General features: G+C 35.0%; 1 protein-coding gene and 1 long non-coding RNA gene across 2 annotated transcripts; both read left to right on the forward strand.

Moving 5' to 3' along the window:
- Positions 1–3,463: 3,463 nt before the first annotated feature.
- LOC132315029 (uncharacterized) lies at positions 3,464–4,056 on the forward strand. The gene has a single exon (XM_059813791.1). It carries the CDS (start codon positions 3,538–3,540, stop codon positions 3,859–3,861), a length of 324 nt encoding a protein of 107 aa, XP_059669774.1. The 5' UTR covers positions 3,464–3,537; the 3' UTR covers positions 3,862–4,056.
- A 1,876-nt stretch (positions 4,057–5,932) lies between these two features.
- Positions 5,933–14,055, forward strand: LOC132312918 (uncharacterized). Its single transcript, XR_009483349.1, has 3 exons — positions 5,933–6,051; positions 12,619–12,738; positions 13,485–14,055. It is a non-coding gene; the product is annotated as an uncharacterized LOC132312918 (long non-coding RNA).
- The last annotated feature ends 737 nt before the right edge of the window (positions 14,056–14,792 follow it).

Consider the following 14,792-nt stretch of genomic DNA (forward strand, 5'->3'; position numbering starts at 1 on the left):
ATTGGGCCTTACATGCTGATGGAAGTCTACGATTCAGAGGTTTGTTGGTTATTCCCCCAGTTTGTCGTGAGGATGTCTTACGGGAGTTTCATACTTTTTGCTTTACAGTTTATCCGGGTGGTACCAAAATGTATCACAATCTGAGACGTCAGTATTGGTGGAATGGAATGAAGAAGGACGTTGCACAATTTGTGACTAAGTGCCTTACTTGTCAGCAGGTGAAGGCCGAGCACCAGAGACCAGCTGGTTTATTGCAGCCATTGATGGTAACGTAGTGGAAATGGGAGGAGATTGCCATGGATTTTGTGACAGGTCTTCCTAGGTCATGGAGGGGAAATAAAGCTATATGGGTCATTATTGATAAATTGACCAAGACAGTTCACTTCTTGCCTATTAAGGCAACAGATGATGCAGAGGCATTTGGTGTGCTTTATATGAAAGAAATTGTAAGATTGAACGTAGTTCCAGTGGCTATTGTTTCAGATAGGGATGCCAAGTTCACCTCGAAGTTCTGGGAAGGACTTCAAGCAGCGTTTGGCTCAACGTTGCACCTTAGTACGGCATTTCATCCACAAATGGATGGCCAGTCGGAGCGTACCATCTAGATCTTAGAGGATATGCTTCGGGCCTGTGTTCTTGATTTGGGAGGTAGTTGGGAAGATCACCTTCCACTTATTGAGTTTGCCTACAACAACAGTTATTAGGCGAATATTCATATGGTTCCATTTGAGACGTTGTATGGTAGACCTTATAGGTCTCCTGTTTTGGACTGAGGTCGGTGAGACAGCCGCCTTAGGACCCGACATTGTACTCGAGACTACCGAGAAAATTAAGCTGATCAGGCAGAGATTGCTTACAGCTCAGAGCCGACAGAAGAGTTATGCAGATAGGCGGAAACGACCTCTATCCTTTGAGGTTAGAGACCGTGTTTTTCTTCGGGTTTCTCCACAGAAGGGGTTGATGAGGTTCGAGAAGAGTGGCAAGTTGTCGCTACGATTTATTGGACCTTTTGAGATCTTGGATCGTGTAGGAGAGGTTGCCTACAGACTAGCATTGCCACCACAGATGCACAGGGTTCATAATGTCTTTCATATATCGATGCTACGAAAGTACGAACCAGATACATCTCACGTTTTGAGTTGGGTTGAAGTTGACATTGATGAGGATGTTTCCTACGAGGAGGGACCAGTTCAGATCATTGACACACAGCAAAAGGTGTTGAGGAAAAAAACGATACCGTTAATAAAAGTTCTTTGGAGGCATCACGGAGTTGAGGAGGCTACTTGGGAGCTCGAACAGGAGGTTCACTCTAAGTATCCAGAGTTATTTTCTCCCTCAGGTATGACTTGATTTTGGGGATGAAATCTTTTAAAATTTGGGAGAATGTAATAGTTATAATTTTATATATATATGTACATATATATTAAAGTTATAAAATAATTCTTTTATTTCAAAAAGTAAGTGGGCCCCACCAATATATTAAAAACATAACAAAAGGCCATAAGGCCATTACGTAGACCCATTGGCTTTTCTCTCTTTGCTGCATCATTCTTACCTTTGGTAGTTTCCATTTTTTTTTTTTTTTTTTTTTTGCAATTTCAAGGCTTGATCTAGCTTCACTCCTTTGGAATTTGGTAGAACTTTGTGAAACAAAGTTGGAGAGCTCGTCGAGGCCATCGATTTAATAGGAGCCAATCACCATTTGGCAAAGCCTAGGGATTCTGAAATTAGGGCTTGGATTTGGGTATTTTGGGGGTTTTCACTTCCATTAAGGTAGGGGTGATCTAATCCACTATTTTTTGGATTTCTTGTGAATTTTCACCTTTAATTTGACTTGAAGCATGCTTAATTTCAATTTTTGTGATTATGTTTGTTAGGGTTATTTATATTGATGTTGATAAATGTGTGTTATGTGTTAATTGGGTTTATTAGTATGATAATTTTTAACTTGTAAAGAAGCATGCTTAGTGTTGGTTTGTTTTCATAATTTCAATTGATATAAAAATTTATGTTATAATTATGGAAATAAATTTGTGAATTGTATATTTAAATTGCCATCAAAATGTGGGATGAGAATATGAGTTGTATATTTTTAGTAATTTATTAATTTATTTGAAAAAGTGTGTGAGAACATTATAGTTAAATTGATGAAATGAAGCATGAAGTATTCATGCATCCATTGGGGAAGAAATAGGGGGAAAAATGTTTTAAAATAAATGAATTTGTTCTTGGGAAAAATAAATATTTTTTTGAAGGAGTTTGCGAAAGCCGGACGCTTAGGAGGCGCCTAGTGGCCCGTATTGTTAGTGTAGTCTAGAGGAGAGTATGGTTGAACTAATTACGCCCGATGTGACGCCTTGGAGGTGCCTTGTGGTCATGGATAGTTAGTTAACCTTCCATTCGTGATGTCTTGGAGTTGCCTTAGGTGGGATTACACTAACGGTTTGATAGTTGAAACGGAATTGTTTCGGAATTGGGGAGCGACATATGCATAACATTGCACTTCATGGCATTTTAGTAAATCTGTGATTGGTTGACATTTACTATATATTTGTTGTTGTGGTTGAGAATATGTATTCCTCATGGTATTACTCCATTTCTTTTTACCTCTTCCTTACGTGGATTCATGGAGTCATAAGAAGTGTATTTTAGATACTTCCTACTGAGCTTATGCTCACCCCATTATTTTTAATATTTTTTTAGGACACGAAAAAGAGGTGACAAACGACGTTCCACCACAGGTTTAGACGAGCTTGGAGACTCATTTTAACAGGTCGCAGAGGGACTTTTTTCTGAAGAGGTTATGTCAAAATTTTAATTATTTTATTATTATTCTTTTGGTATATTTTGAGTAGTTATAAGTGGTTTATATATTTGGGAGTCGGGGGGTGATCATGGAAATGTGAGTACTGGAGAAGATAAACTAGGCTATTATCTAAAGGATTAGCTCGGCGTAGGATGCTCCTGCCATTGTAGGATTTGCGAAAGACTTGATGTACATGGGGCATGTGAAAAGCTTGTTTCCATTCAAACCCGTGACCTGCTGCAATGGAAGGTTGACCTATATAAATTAGGCTATTATCTGCATGTGACAAATCCTCGACTGACGCTAAGTCATAGATTTTGGTGTAAACTAATATATCTTCTCTCAACACCTCAGCAAAAATTTAAAAAAAGGCGTTGAATGAGATGGAGATATCCAAGGTTGGTACAAGTCAAAACATTAATGTGGCAGTACACCTAGTGTTGGGACAACCTTTTTCTTTACTTGCAAGGGGTAAAGACTTGGATGCTTTTAATGAAACAGTTAAGCCTACTTCCGTTTGACAGTTACCTACCACACTGAGGGAACCGTTTCAACTCCCGCCAGAAACTACACCCACTCCAACCACCTGTAGAAAATAACATCATCTCACTTTAATTACTTAGAACACACCCACCTAAACGTTCTCCTAATCCTCTATACAAACCTTACAACATACCCTTTGGACTAACCTTTAAAAACACCAAACACACAGGACCAAACTATCTAATATCATGCCTCGTGTACACTCAGCAACTGTGTTGGCCGAGACAATCTCTTGGTACTGTGCCTTGCTCTTGGCATTAATGCTGGTGCTGAATTGTTGTCAGCCCATCGAAAGCGAATTCGACGTAGAGATGCTGCAGAATGACATGATGATGATGATGGACAACAAGGCATGCGACGAGATTTACGTGGTTCGGGAAGGAGAGACTCTGCAAACCATTGGTGAGAAATGTGGCGATCCTTATATTGTGGAAGAGAATCCGCATATCCATGACCCGGACGATGTTTTCCCCGGTCTGGTTATCAAGATTAGTCCTTTCAACAAAAGGTAGAGACTTCTTCAATTTTCACAAGCTTGTTTTGGTTTTCAGGGATGGAGGTTTTTAATCAATATTGTTGTCCAATTGTATCGGTCGACTTTAAAGGGATATACAATTAATGTCTTGAATGTACATTATATAGAATTGTGAAACTTGTGTAATTCATTAATGGAATATCAAAATAAGTCAATTTTTGTGTACTATGTATATGGCATGTTGATTTAACGATCTTATCTTAATATAGATTGTGAATTTGTAATGTTGGTTTGGTATAGTTAAAGCTTGTTAAATTCACTGACTATAATAAAGATTAGTCTGTCTCTGGGCGTAAAATAATTTTCAGATTATTTATTTATTTTTTCTTTCAATATTTTGTCATATTTTAGAATTGGTAAAATGTTTTTAAGAATCACAGTTAACTGGTGTTTTCCAATTAACAGATGAGAAAGTGGTGGGCGCACTTTAAGGATTAGGGATTACGCTTGTTACTCAGTGCTCTTGTGGCTCACTATTTTTATTAGTGCTGAAAAATATTTTGCAACATTTGAGCCAAACACCAAAAAATAAAAGGACATTTACATAGAAAGAAACAGAGCCTAATCAAGTCCATGGTCTATGTTTAGGTTCAGCATGTTTTGTGTCTAGGTTTGACGGTTAGTATGCTTGGTGTGATATCCAATAACAAATTGAAGATGATGTTGTCTATATATTTATTTTTTTAAATACTAGACTCATTCTATCCCTCTATGTCCCATTCTATCCCTCTATGTGGGACAATAACTCTGCAATATTAGGTGTCATAAGTTATTGTTCTATATCAAATCGATGAGTGTTAACACTACTTAATAGGTCAAATTTTTAGCTCAAATTAGAAGTGACCAGCCCGTGACAAATGTTATCGGAGCAAATTTAATTTTTGATTTAGAGTCACGCCAATTTTCCAATCGCTCAAACAAAGGTGTTCATATCATTATTAGGATTTTCACCATTTGGGTAAACGGGTAGGCAGGTTGGACCAATTTCAACAAAGATGTTGCAAGTTTGTTATTGATTTTTGTATGAGAGAGTTTGACATACAAAAATGGAACGTTACGCTTCCCAATGAATAGAGATACACTTGTAGAGAATAAAGAAAATGAAAGCGCCACTAAATTAGGCTTGGGCCAAAGGCCTAAACCCACTATACTCCAAGAAACATTGAAGCGTGACTATTTTGGGGCGGCTCAGCCAAACTTGGGCCGTTAAAATTTGGGCCCTGGTTTGAAAATCCAAGCCAGACCCAATATGTCAAGGGCCTAGGAAGGAATTCAAGGGAACATTCAACAAGAACATAATTTTTTTATGATTCTCTTTTTCTTTTTCAAAATAATTAATGTTACATACTTCAACTTAAAAATATATATATAACTAAAAAAACATTATGGTTTTTATTTTTGTATATTAAAAAATAATTTTGTGTATTAAAAAATCAACATACCTAATATTTATTCAATACAATCATTACGTCATCATTTTATTTGATATTTCACTGCACCATTGCAAATTCGTTTAGTTGATTTTTATTTTTTTCTTTTCGATCAAGTACAATATGTACCCGAACTAAAATAGTGACTAGTCTTTCAGCCTTTACAAAAAACAAAAAAAAAACATTTTTCTTCTAGAAGTGAATAGAAAAGAAAAAAAAAATTACTGTAATAAAAAAGTTTTTATTTTTTTCATTAATAATAAAAGAGTTAATAATTACATAACTTGTCCCTGTTATTTATAACTAATGAATTTCAATTTTGCTCTTATCATTTATCGAATAAAACAATTTATTTTTCTCTGCACTATCCTTACCAATTTCAGTTTATTACTCCTTCCATGACATTTGAATTTGTGAAAGTTACTATTCTCTAAATATAACATTTGTTTTTTAAACAGAAGAGTATCTTTTTTTCACTTTCACTCGTCAACCAAAGATGTCTGAAAGTAAGCACTAGTTACTACAGTATTTTTTTATAAAAAAAAAATTATTATTTTTATTTCTTTTTTTCCTCCCATTATATCAAAATTAGGGCAAAATTTGATGTAAAGGCGAAATTGTCTATTAGGAGGAGCAAAACTTTGAACCTCGAGCGTCCCTCTCCCTTTGTCTCTCACACGCGCACGCACAGTCTGGCACACAGTTTGTTGGCGGAAAACAGCCTTTTGAAAGACAAGGTACGCTTGCCGTCCTCTATACCATTGATGAACTTATAATTATTTGGTAAATGTGTCTCTTTACGATCAAATATGTGCAATGCATTATGAAATGTTACGAATCGTTTTGGTGATTCCTTGATTTCATAGCATGCCCTTCACACACACATCCAATCATATCATATACAATGCGCGAAATAGGAAGGGTGTAATATTTTGTCTTAAGATATTGGTATGCTGAGGAGGCCTTTGAAGGCTTTATTCTCAGATTCAATTAGATTTCTGTTGTCAATTACTCGATTTCATTTGGGACTACCACCGGGTCACTAGCCCAGGTGACATCATCTCTCCCTCTCAAACAGAGGTTGAGAATTCGAGCCCCTGCTAGTGGTAACTTGTGGAGTAGGTATAGGGTGTGCCCGGCATATCACTACCAATAGAAATATAACAAATTAGGTTGTGGAGAGCAGTTTTTATTTGATTATGGGACCAATTTAATTGTATAGTTGATGTATGGTGGATTTCAGGACAGACCCAGAAAATTATGTGAGAGGAGGTGGCCTTTAACAACACGAAGATAAAAAAATTCAAACCATCGTGTGGGGACAACTGTGGGGTTTTCTGTAATTTCAATGGGTCAGTATTAAAATTTCATAGGTTATGTAATCTAAAAAAAGGAAAAAAAGTAGGTATATAATTCAAAAAAAAAAAAAATGCCAGTGGGGACAATTTCCCCACTGGGTCTTGAATAGGTCCGTGCATGGTGGATTTTCATTGCGAAGGCATACCAATGACATGGCATGCCCTTCTCATTGCTTTAACTTCCCAAAAAAAATTTTTTTATCATTGGAAGACTGTCAGAATTGGAAGACCAAGAAGGTGGGAGGTGGGAGACTTCCTTAGAATCATTATGAATGTTGTAGCATCAGATAAATGGAGTATGGTTGTGCTCGAGAAGTGGCAAGTGTGACGCCCAGTGGCTTTCCTTGAGAGTACCTTCCAAAGTGGCCTTTTTGGATGGACTGCTGTTGGTTTTGTAGGTGTTAGAATTGATGCATAGACAGTTATACATCTATTAGACTTATAGTCTATTTTTCAGTATTTTATAACTTTGTTACACGTGCTAAACACTAAGTCCAAGTATCATAACATCATTCCTGTATTTCATTGACCAAATGATTGTATCATGTCAGAAACTACTTGTTCGGTGATCATAAATTTAGAGCCATTTGAGCAAGACCAGTCTGTCTAGGTCTCCTCATTAACCTAACTGGTCTGATTCCCTGATTTCACTAGGTTCAGACAATATAGCACTTCTTCGGTACGAAATTGAAAGATGTGGAGTATTGTTTACAAAGTAGTATAGTTTGGAATAGTTGTACTTGACAAACAGATTAATTGGTGCATTATAATGCAAATGAGTAACAGAAAAAGGAGAAGAAAAATGAGGGCTGAGAGAAGAAAACCGGGAATGCTAATAAAGTCAATGTTGCTTGTTCCACTGTTAAAAGAGATTAAAATGTGATGATACTCAGTTTAGCTTTACCAGAAGGAGCTGAGATGATATATACGTATTCATCAGAAGATACAAAATGTGCAGTAAAATATATAGCAGCAATTTTCACTAAAGATTTGTGTCTCAACTTTATTATATAGGCATGTTTGGTTCTTAGATGGCATTCTTACTGGATTTAGCTCAAACAGTGATTTTTATTCTTGGAAGAACCTACCTTGCTAGTATCTGAATAGGCTTATAGGTTGCAGTGAGATTTTATGAGCTTTAAGCCTAAATGTGTTACTTAAATTTAGTACGAAAACTCGACTGCAGGTGTGTCAATATCGTGCATAATTTACAAGCTACATTACTTTTATGGATATTTTGGTCATGTTATTAACGCTTCACATAAATTTACCTTGGCATCAATCAATGAATTCTTCCCTGGGCAACTACTTAATATACCAATTGACCTTGTTGAGAGATTCAAATGAATAACTTGTGTTTCGCAATTCATATATTAAGACATATCCTATGGCTAGTTGATGATTGACTTTGGATACGCATTGTTGTGCAGTTGAAGATTGCAATTTTAATATGTTAGCTGTGGGACACTGTATGTCAAATGTAGGTCATAGGAGGTCCAATATCTAATGAATTAATCCAATCTTGATTCCTATGTCCACTAAGGTCTCATCTGATTTTTGACCTAACTATGAGATTAATCTTTCGCGAGTGTTTGGCGTGTCTTCACTGTAATTCATCTTCATCTTCTTTGGTTGCAAACAATGTGACAAAACATTTTGTTCAGCTTATACACCTAATTTTGATTAAGAACATAGTTGGAGCAACTTCTTCGTCTTCCTATTTTTTGTGTGGCGAATAGGACTTAGTTGGAGCAAAATTTTGATTTTGGTACTTTGATTTCAAGTTTTTAATGCAATATCTATTTAAGTGCATGTTAATTGTGTTCTCATAATCATTTTAATTTAATCAATTTTGTGAAAAAAGGAGGGACAAAAGTAGGGGTGCAATTTGGGCGGGTCAACCTGAAACTAGCCAGGGACTTGGGCTTTTAGATTCGCAAATTGGGCCCAATTCAGGTTGGGTTTTCTCAAAACCCAGCAAAGTTTGGGTTGGTCTCGGGTTCAACCCGAAATATATATATTTTTAATTTTTTTTTTTTTTGCACCTTCCTAATCTTAACCGTTGAATGATCTTATCAAACAATTGGTAGCGTGCATCGTTTTCTAAAAACCCTAAGCTCCATAGTTGTTCTTATTATAAAATTATAAATACATGATTGATTGCAATCCTAAATAAACAGATTTGTTCTTTTATGTATATGTCTATATATGTTTCCATGTTTCCTATAAATACATGATTGATTGCAATCCTAAATCATGTATGTCTATAAATACATGATTAATTGCAATCCTAAATAATTTACTTGTTTCATGTACCAACTACCAAGAAAGAACGACTTTTTTGATTCCAATGTTGTAGGGCTTTTCTCTCTCTCTTACCTTTTGTTTAAAATCTTTTGGTTTGATCTCAGGCTGCTTGTACATGTATAAGTTTGTTTTATGGTTTTTTTGGGAAAATTTTGAAATTAAGTTTTATTTAATAACAAATAAAAAGAAAAAAAAGTTTTTTATTTTTATATCTAAAACAAAATAAGATACGTTTTATTTTGGTTGCATTAATAAAAATAAAATTAGAGTTGGAAGCATAAAAAAATTAATGTCTTCAAAAAAAAAAGGAAAAGAAGGTTGAACGGGTCAAACCGTCCGGCCCGAAATTGTTGGGCTTGGGTTACTTGGGAGCCCAGCTATGAGTTGAAATCGGGCCAGCCCAACCCAACCCAACTTCTGGTTGAGTTTGGGTTGGGACCAGGCTGGGTTGGGCCCGCCCAACTTGCACCCCTAGACAAAAGGCAAAGTCCAAGACTTATGATATTTATGCTCTAAATTTATTTGCTTTTGATTATTTTATGCATAAATTAAGGAGTGCAATCATATTGCTTGATATTGAATAACAAACTATGTTTTAATTGTTAAAATCTTATTTGATTTGGTGATTATATGTTTTTCAACTGATATACTGCGCAGGTGTAGTGTGTCTACGTTTTGCAGCTTATATCTAAGTGATGATGTCTTCAAGATACTTAAATTTTATTAAAGTTTGAGTCTTTTTATTTTTAATTTAAATTATTGTTCTATTTATTAAGTTCTATCATGAAATTGTCAAAGGGGGATATTGTTAGTTCGATAGGACTTTTATGTTGAAAATTTTCATTCAAAACTTGGAGTCTGAATGTTTTTATTTTAGCTCTTCGTTAGAATTTTCAGAAGTTCATTAGTTTAATCATGTTACCTCAGTTTAAGGGCAGAATTGAAAGTTAAAGCTACGACCAAGGCAAAAAGGTGGTTATATGCACTCACTGATTAGTGTTCAAATCATGAGCAGTCGTTTAGTTAGTCCTTTTTTAGAATTTCATGTTTAATGCATCAAAATTTTTTCAGAATGAATAAATGTGTTTCTGGAACTTTCCTTATTGAAAAATTTATTTCTATAAGGACATGCACTTCGATTGATCAATCGATTAATCAATCGATTGTCACTGGCCATGTGTTGGTTGATTGGCACTTATCTTGATCAATTGGGACTTCGAAAAATCAGTTTCCAAATTAAATGAAATCTCGTTCAAACCTAATCTCTTTGGGTCTCTAAACTCTTTATAAAGACCTCATGTGCAATGAAGACCAATAAAACAATATTAAGAAGAGTTATGTGGTCTGAGTTGAGGTAATGTTAGGAAGGTGAAGTTAGGAAATATAAAATAGCAGGTGGTTTGACTGAGATACTGACAAAACATGATTCATGGAACTAACCTCAAATAGTTGGGAAAAGGCTTTGTTGGGCTGAGTTATGAGTTGTGAATCATTACATTGGGTGTTATGTACCATTGCCCAAAAAGTCATCTTATCTAAAATTAACAGTCTCTTGGTGATTAATTGAAAAATATGCTAAAACTTTGTTACTCTTGATATTTCCTTAGACAATTACATGATAAGGATACAAAATGAAGAATAGTTGATGTGCCACTCAAACTTTGTAACTCTTGATATTTCCTTCTTTGTGGTGAGATATTGAAATTATAATAGTTGATGTGCCATTCAATATATACATTTCTTGACTTAGCCTCTAAGGGTTGTATGGATTCAGCACCAAGGGGCTTTAACTTCCCCTTTCACCTAGTGAGAGCATCAGTTTTATCTTGGCTTGTTACACCAGAAGAGCCCATATCCTTCATCAGCACATGAGATTTCGGTGGTTTTCGCTTCTGAGGCAGGTCTCAGATTTATATTTTTTTGTTTGCTTTTTCTCACATGATCTGAAATTAATGTATCGGAAAGATAAATTTTATGTATGCTCTGTAGGTGTTCTCAAACTATTTAATGAAGTTATTTATGTTTTGGTGCATGTTTTTTCACCACAAAAATGGACAGTGCTATGCTAATTTAGTTTGCTCTTTCAAGGCGCTCTCTATTTTTGTTTCTCTCTCTAATTTTGCATGGTATATTTAATCAAATGAGGTAGCTGATTCTTCTTTCTAGATTTGGGTCTTAATTAGAATTCGGTTGGTTTACTCGTGTCAAAATCTTTGGTTTGGAGTTGTTAGAATATCTTTTAAGAATTTGATTTTGCACAGTTCAATAAATAATAAGCGTCACATCAAGCTGAACATGAAACTAGTCAAAACCTGTGTACTTTGGAGTCGTTAAATTTTATTTTTGAGAATTTGATTTGACATAACTAAATAAAGAAACTAATCATTATACCAAGCTGAATATCCATCAGCCAGTGAAGATTTATTATTAATTTTAGTGGGGGACAGGTTTTTTGGAAGGCAAAGACTTTCCAAACTAAATGAGGGATTAATCCTATTGTGGGACCACAATTATCAATGATCTACTGAAAAATCATATTATCACGTGCAAATTAACCATGCTTACGTATTTACAGCGCCCCCCCCCCCCCCCCCCCCCCAAACAACAGTAGTATTATGCTTATGTATGTACAGTTGATTTGTTTTTGTTTTGCAAGAAAGAAATACAAAATATCAAGGTAGAATTTTTTTATTTTACATGTCAATTTCCTTTTCCTTTTCCTTTTCCCCCTAATTATCACCCTGCTTAAGAAACTTTAATTTCTAATTATATTTAGCAAGAGAGTGAACCACAGAGAAATCTCTCTCTCTCTCTCTCTCTCTCTCTCTCTCTCTTCGTTTTCTTTTACATTTCCTTTCCTTTTCCTTTTACTTCCAGTCACTAAATCCATGAACCAAACTGAGTATTCAGATGTTATTTTAAAGAGCATGTTCCTGTTAACATTGCATATTCTTGAAAATAGTTTCTTTGGTGACAAAATTTAAACATAACATTTTGAAAGTTCCTAGTGATAAAGAACAACAGTAATAATATGCCATTTTTACTTGAATGTATGGTTATGATTCCAAAACCTTCAAACTATTTGCCTTGTTTCACATCTGCAGTGTAGTGTGACATTTTTGTTTTTGGTCCATACGTTTCCTTACTTTTACAGGAAATAATTGTTCTTTCCTGATTTTTGTTTAACATCCAAATCATCTGAATATAGGTAAAAAAAAAAAATTCATCTGAATATGATGCTTCTGGGTAATTTCATTTAGTTCTCATCTTCTCGAAGAGAATTGTTTTTGAGGATTTTTTTGTCTCTGTTGATGGTAAATATATTTGTTAAATACCAACTCAATGAAAGATGGTATGCTGTTTGCTAGTGAATATGGATAAGCATGTAGAAGTGTGGATTTCACATTCAAATGACAACAGCAGGGTAGCTTATCTGATATCTATTACAAGAAAATTGCATTTTAGTGATCCTAGTCAGGAACCAGATGTGACGTTGTACCCATTTAGCATAGTGACAAAATTTTCTTAGGACAAAACTAGCTGCTTTATAATATCGAGAAATGCTTTATTGTGTCACGTATGACCACAAATGCGTCATGCATACATAATTGAGTATGTATTGTACTTTTTTTTTCGCAGGAAAGCTGGGTTAAGTTCATACACATTGGTGGCTTCAGGTGACGTAACCCCACTGAGTTACTGTGATTAGAGCATCAAGAAAGTCTTATCACACACAAAGCTACTGGTCCCAGCATCCAGGTGCACTTAAATTCTGTATGATTGGAGTATTATGGAAGTGTGTTTGATATTTTGTTCAACTTTGGTTTCTGAAATTGCTTCAGTGATATTTTAGAATTTATTATCAACTGTTCTGATCATGTTATTTGATCAAAATTCTGTCCTGAAGTAATTCCTACATACGGCAGGTATCACTTACAATTTTGCAACTGGAAAGAAGAAATACAATTAATTCTTGTACTTTCTGAATTTAGTTCACAATAAAATATTGGTTCAGTAGGTTTTTGAGAAGTGACCTTATCACCTTGCTGAGAAGGGAAGATCCTCCCAATAGATATAGCTTATTCAATATGCAACTTATCGTTGAAGCTTTCTTTCATATGCACCTTTTTACTTCAATCTCAGAATCTTATATGTTAGTTGGATGCATTGTTAAAACATGTTTTTGTTACACAAATTTCAATTTATCATTCACACATGCTTTTGTAAAACATCTTATAAGTCTCACTTTAATTCCAAATGAGAAATAACCGTGCGCACTTCGTTAACATACTGGTTTTGGATACATCAGCAGGCAAAGATTTTTTTTAGAAGTTGTGGATGGATATTCCCTTGGTTGGTGTTGGATGAGGCATCATCCATAGAATCTGATTTGTGTTGCTTTTTTGAAGTTGTGGATGGATATACCGTTCACACATGACTTGTTTGTTTTGAGTTGTTCATACGCTATTCACCATTCACTTCAATCTTATTCATCTAAATTTCAGATGATGGTGCAAATCTGTCATCAGAAAGGGACCGCGGGAGAAAATGGGAGCTAATGATCACATATAGTATCAAATTTACAACTTATGACAAAAGAATACAATGGGGAAAGACTTAGATTTGCTCATATGCATTCAAACTTGTATTTTTTCTAGAGCACTAATTGAGTCATTTCTTTAAGAATTGAGAGGCTGGCCCTACATTGTTTGGTGATCAATTAGATCAAACCATGGGCGACAAGTATTAATATACTAATAATTATATGATTTTGGAGTAACCCCATTGGAAAAGGCCACTGACACTTGCCAATAGCCTTTTATATATGTATGTATGCATGTGTATACATATTATATAATCATGGACTTAGCTGAGTTGTTCGCACCTTGGAATGAGGATTAAAAATAAAAATAAAAACTTGGAATAGTGAGTACAATTTTTGAACCATGGGGCAGTGTGTTGTTTATCATAATATGATTCTGATGCATACTACATGTTACCTTTTTTTATATGGCAGACCATCTATTCAATTCAATTAGGTCATTTTTTTTTTTTTTTTTTTTTTTTTTTTTTTTTTTTTTTCCTGAACATGGAATAGATTGCCATACTCACCATCAGTGGTGGCCGACATGTATGGCAGTGATTATGTGATGGAGAAAACTGTACTTGTGCTTTCAACTTATTTCACACATGCAGAATCTGTGGTAAGATGTGGACAAGCAATTTATATATATAAGCAATATATATATATATATAGCATAGCAATAAAACCACTAGAAGGAATGGTAGATCTTTCCAATAAACTATTAGTAGTTCATATTATCTAGAACTTACTATCGGTCATCTACTTGATTCATGTTGTGGAAGTGGTCCGAGTGCCAGTGGCCTCTAATATTGGATGCTAGTCATATGGATCCCATTTCTTTTTTCCTTCTGCTTTCTTTTTACTTTATTTAGTGATCCATCCGGTGACATTTCATTGCCATACATGTATTGCCTGTGACATAAAACTGGTCATATCATATGTGTGAGGAAAGTGGGATTGGATTTTTATTACTTTTGTAATTTGAGGTCTCTAACCCCACTCTGCGCTCAATCAAGTGGAGTTTCTTGACTAGTATAACAAAATTTTAAACTGTTTGGAAACATCTCTTGCCTTTCTTTTCATTAGTCTGAGAGCTGTTATTCTGAAGTAAATGGGAACAAGTGGCTTTTTCTTGGTTAGGTATTCATCTTTCTAATTGATCACTCACACGTGTGAGTGACTATTTGCTGCAGTACTGTACGTGTGTTGTACTACAGAGGATCAGACT

This window comes from Cornus florida, unplaced genomic scaffold, assembly GCF_030987335.1.
Source record: "Cornus florida cultivar Cherokee Brave unplaced genomic scaffold, ASM3098733v1 CherokeeBrave_3.0.0_Hap2_Chr06, whole genome shotgun sequence".
Classification (NCBI taxonomy): Eukaryota; Viridiplantae; Streptophyta; class Magnoliopsida; order Cornales; family Cornaceae; genus Cornus; species Cornus florida.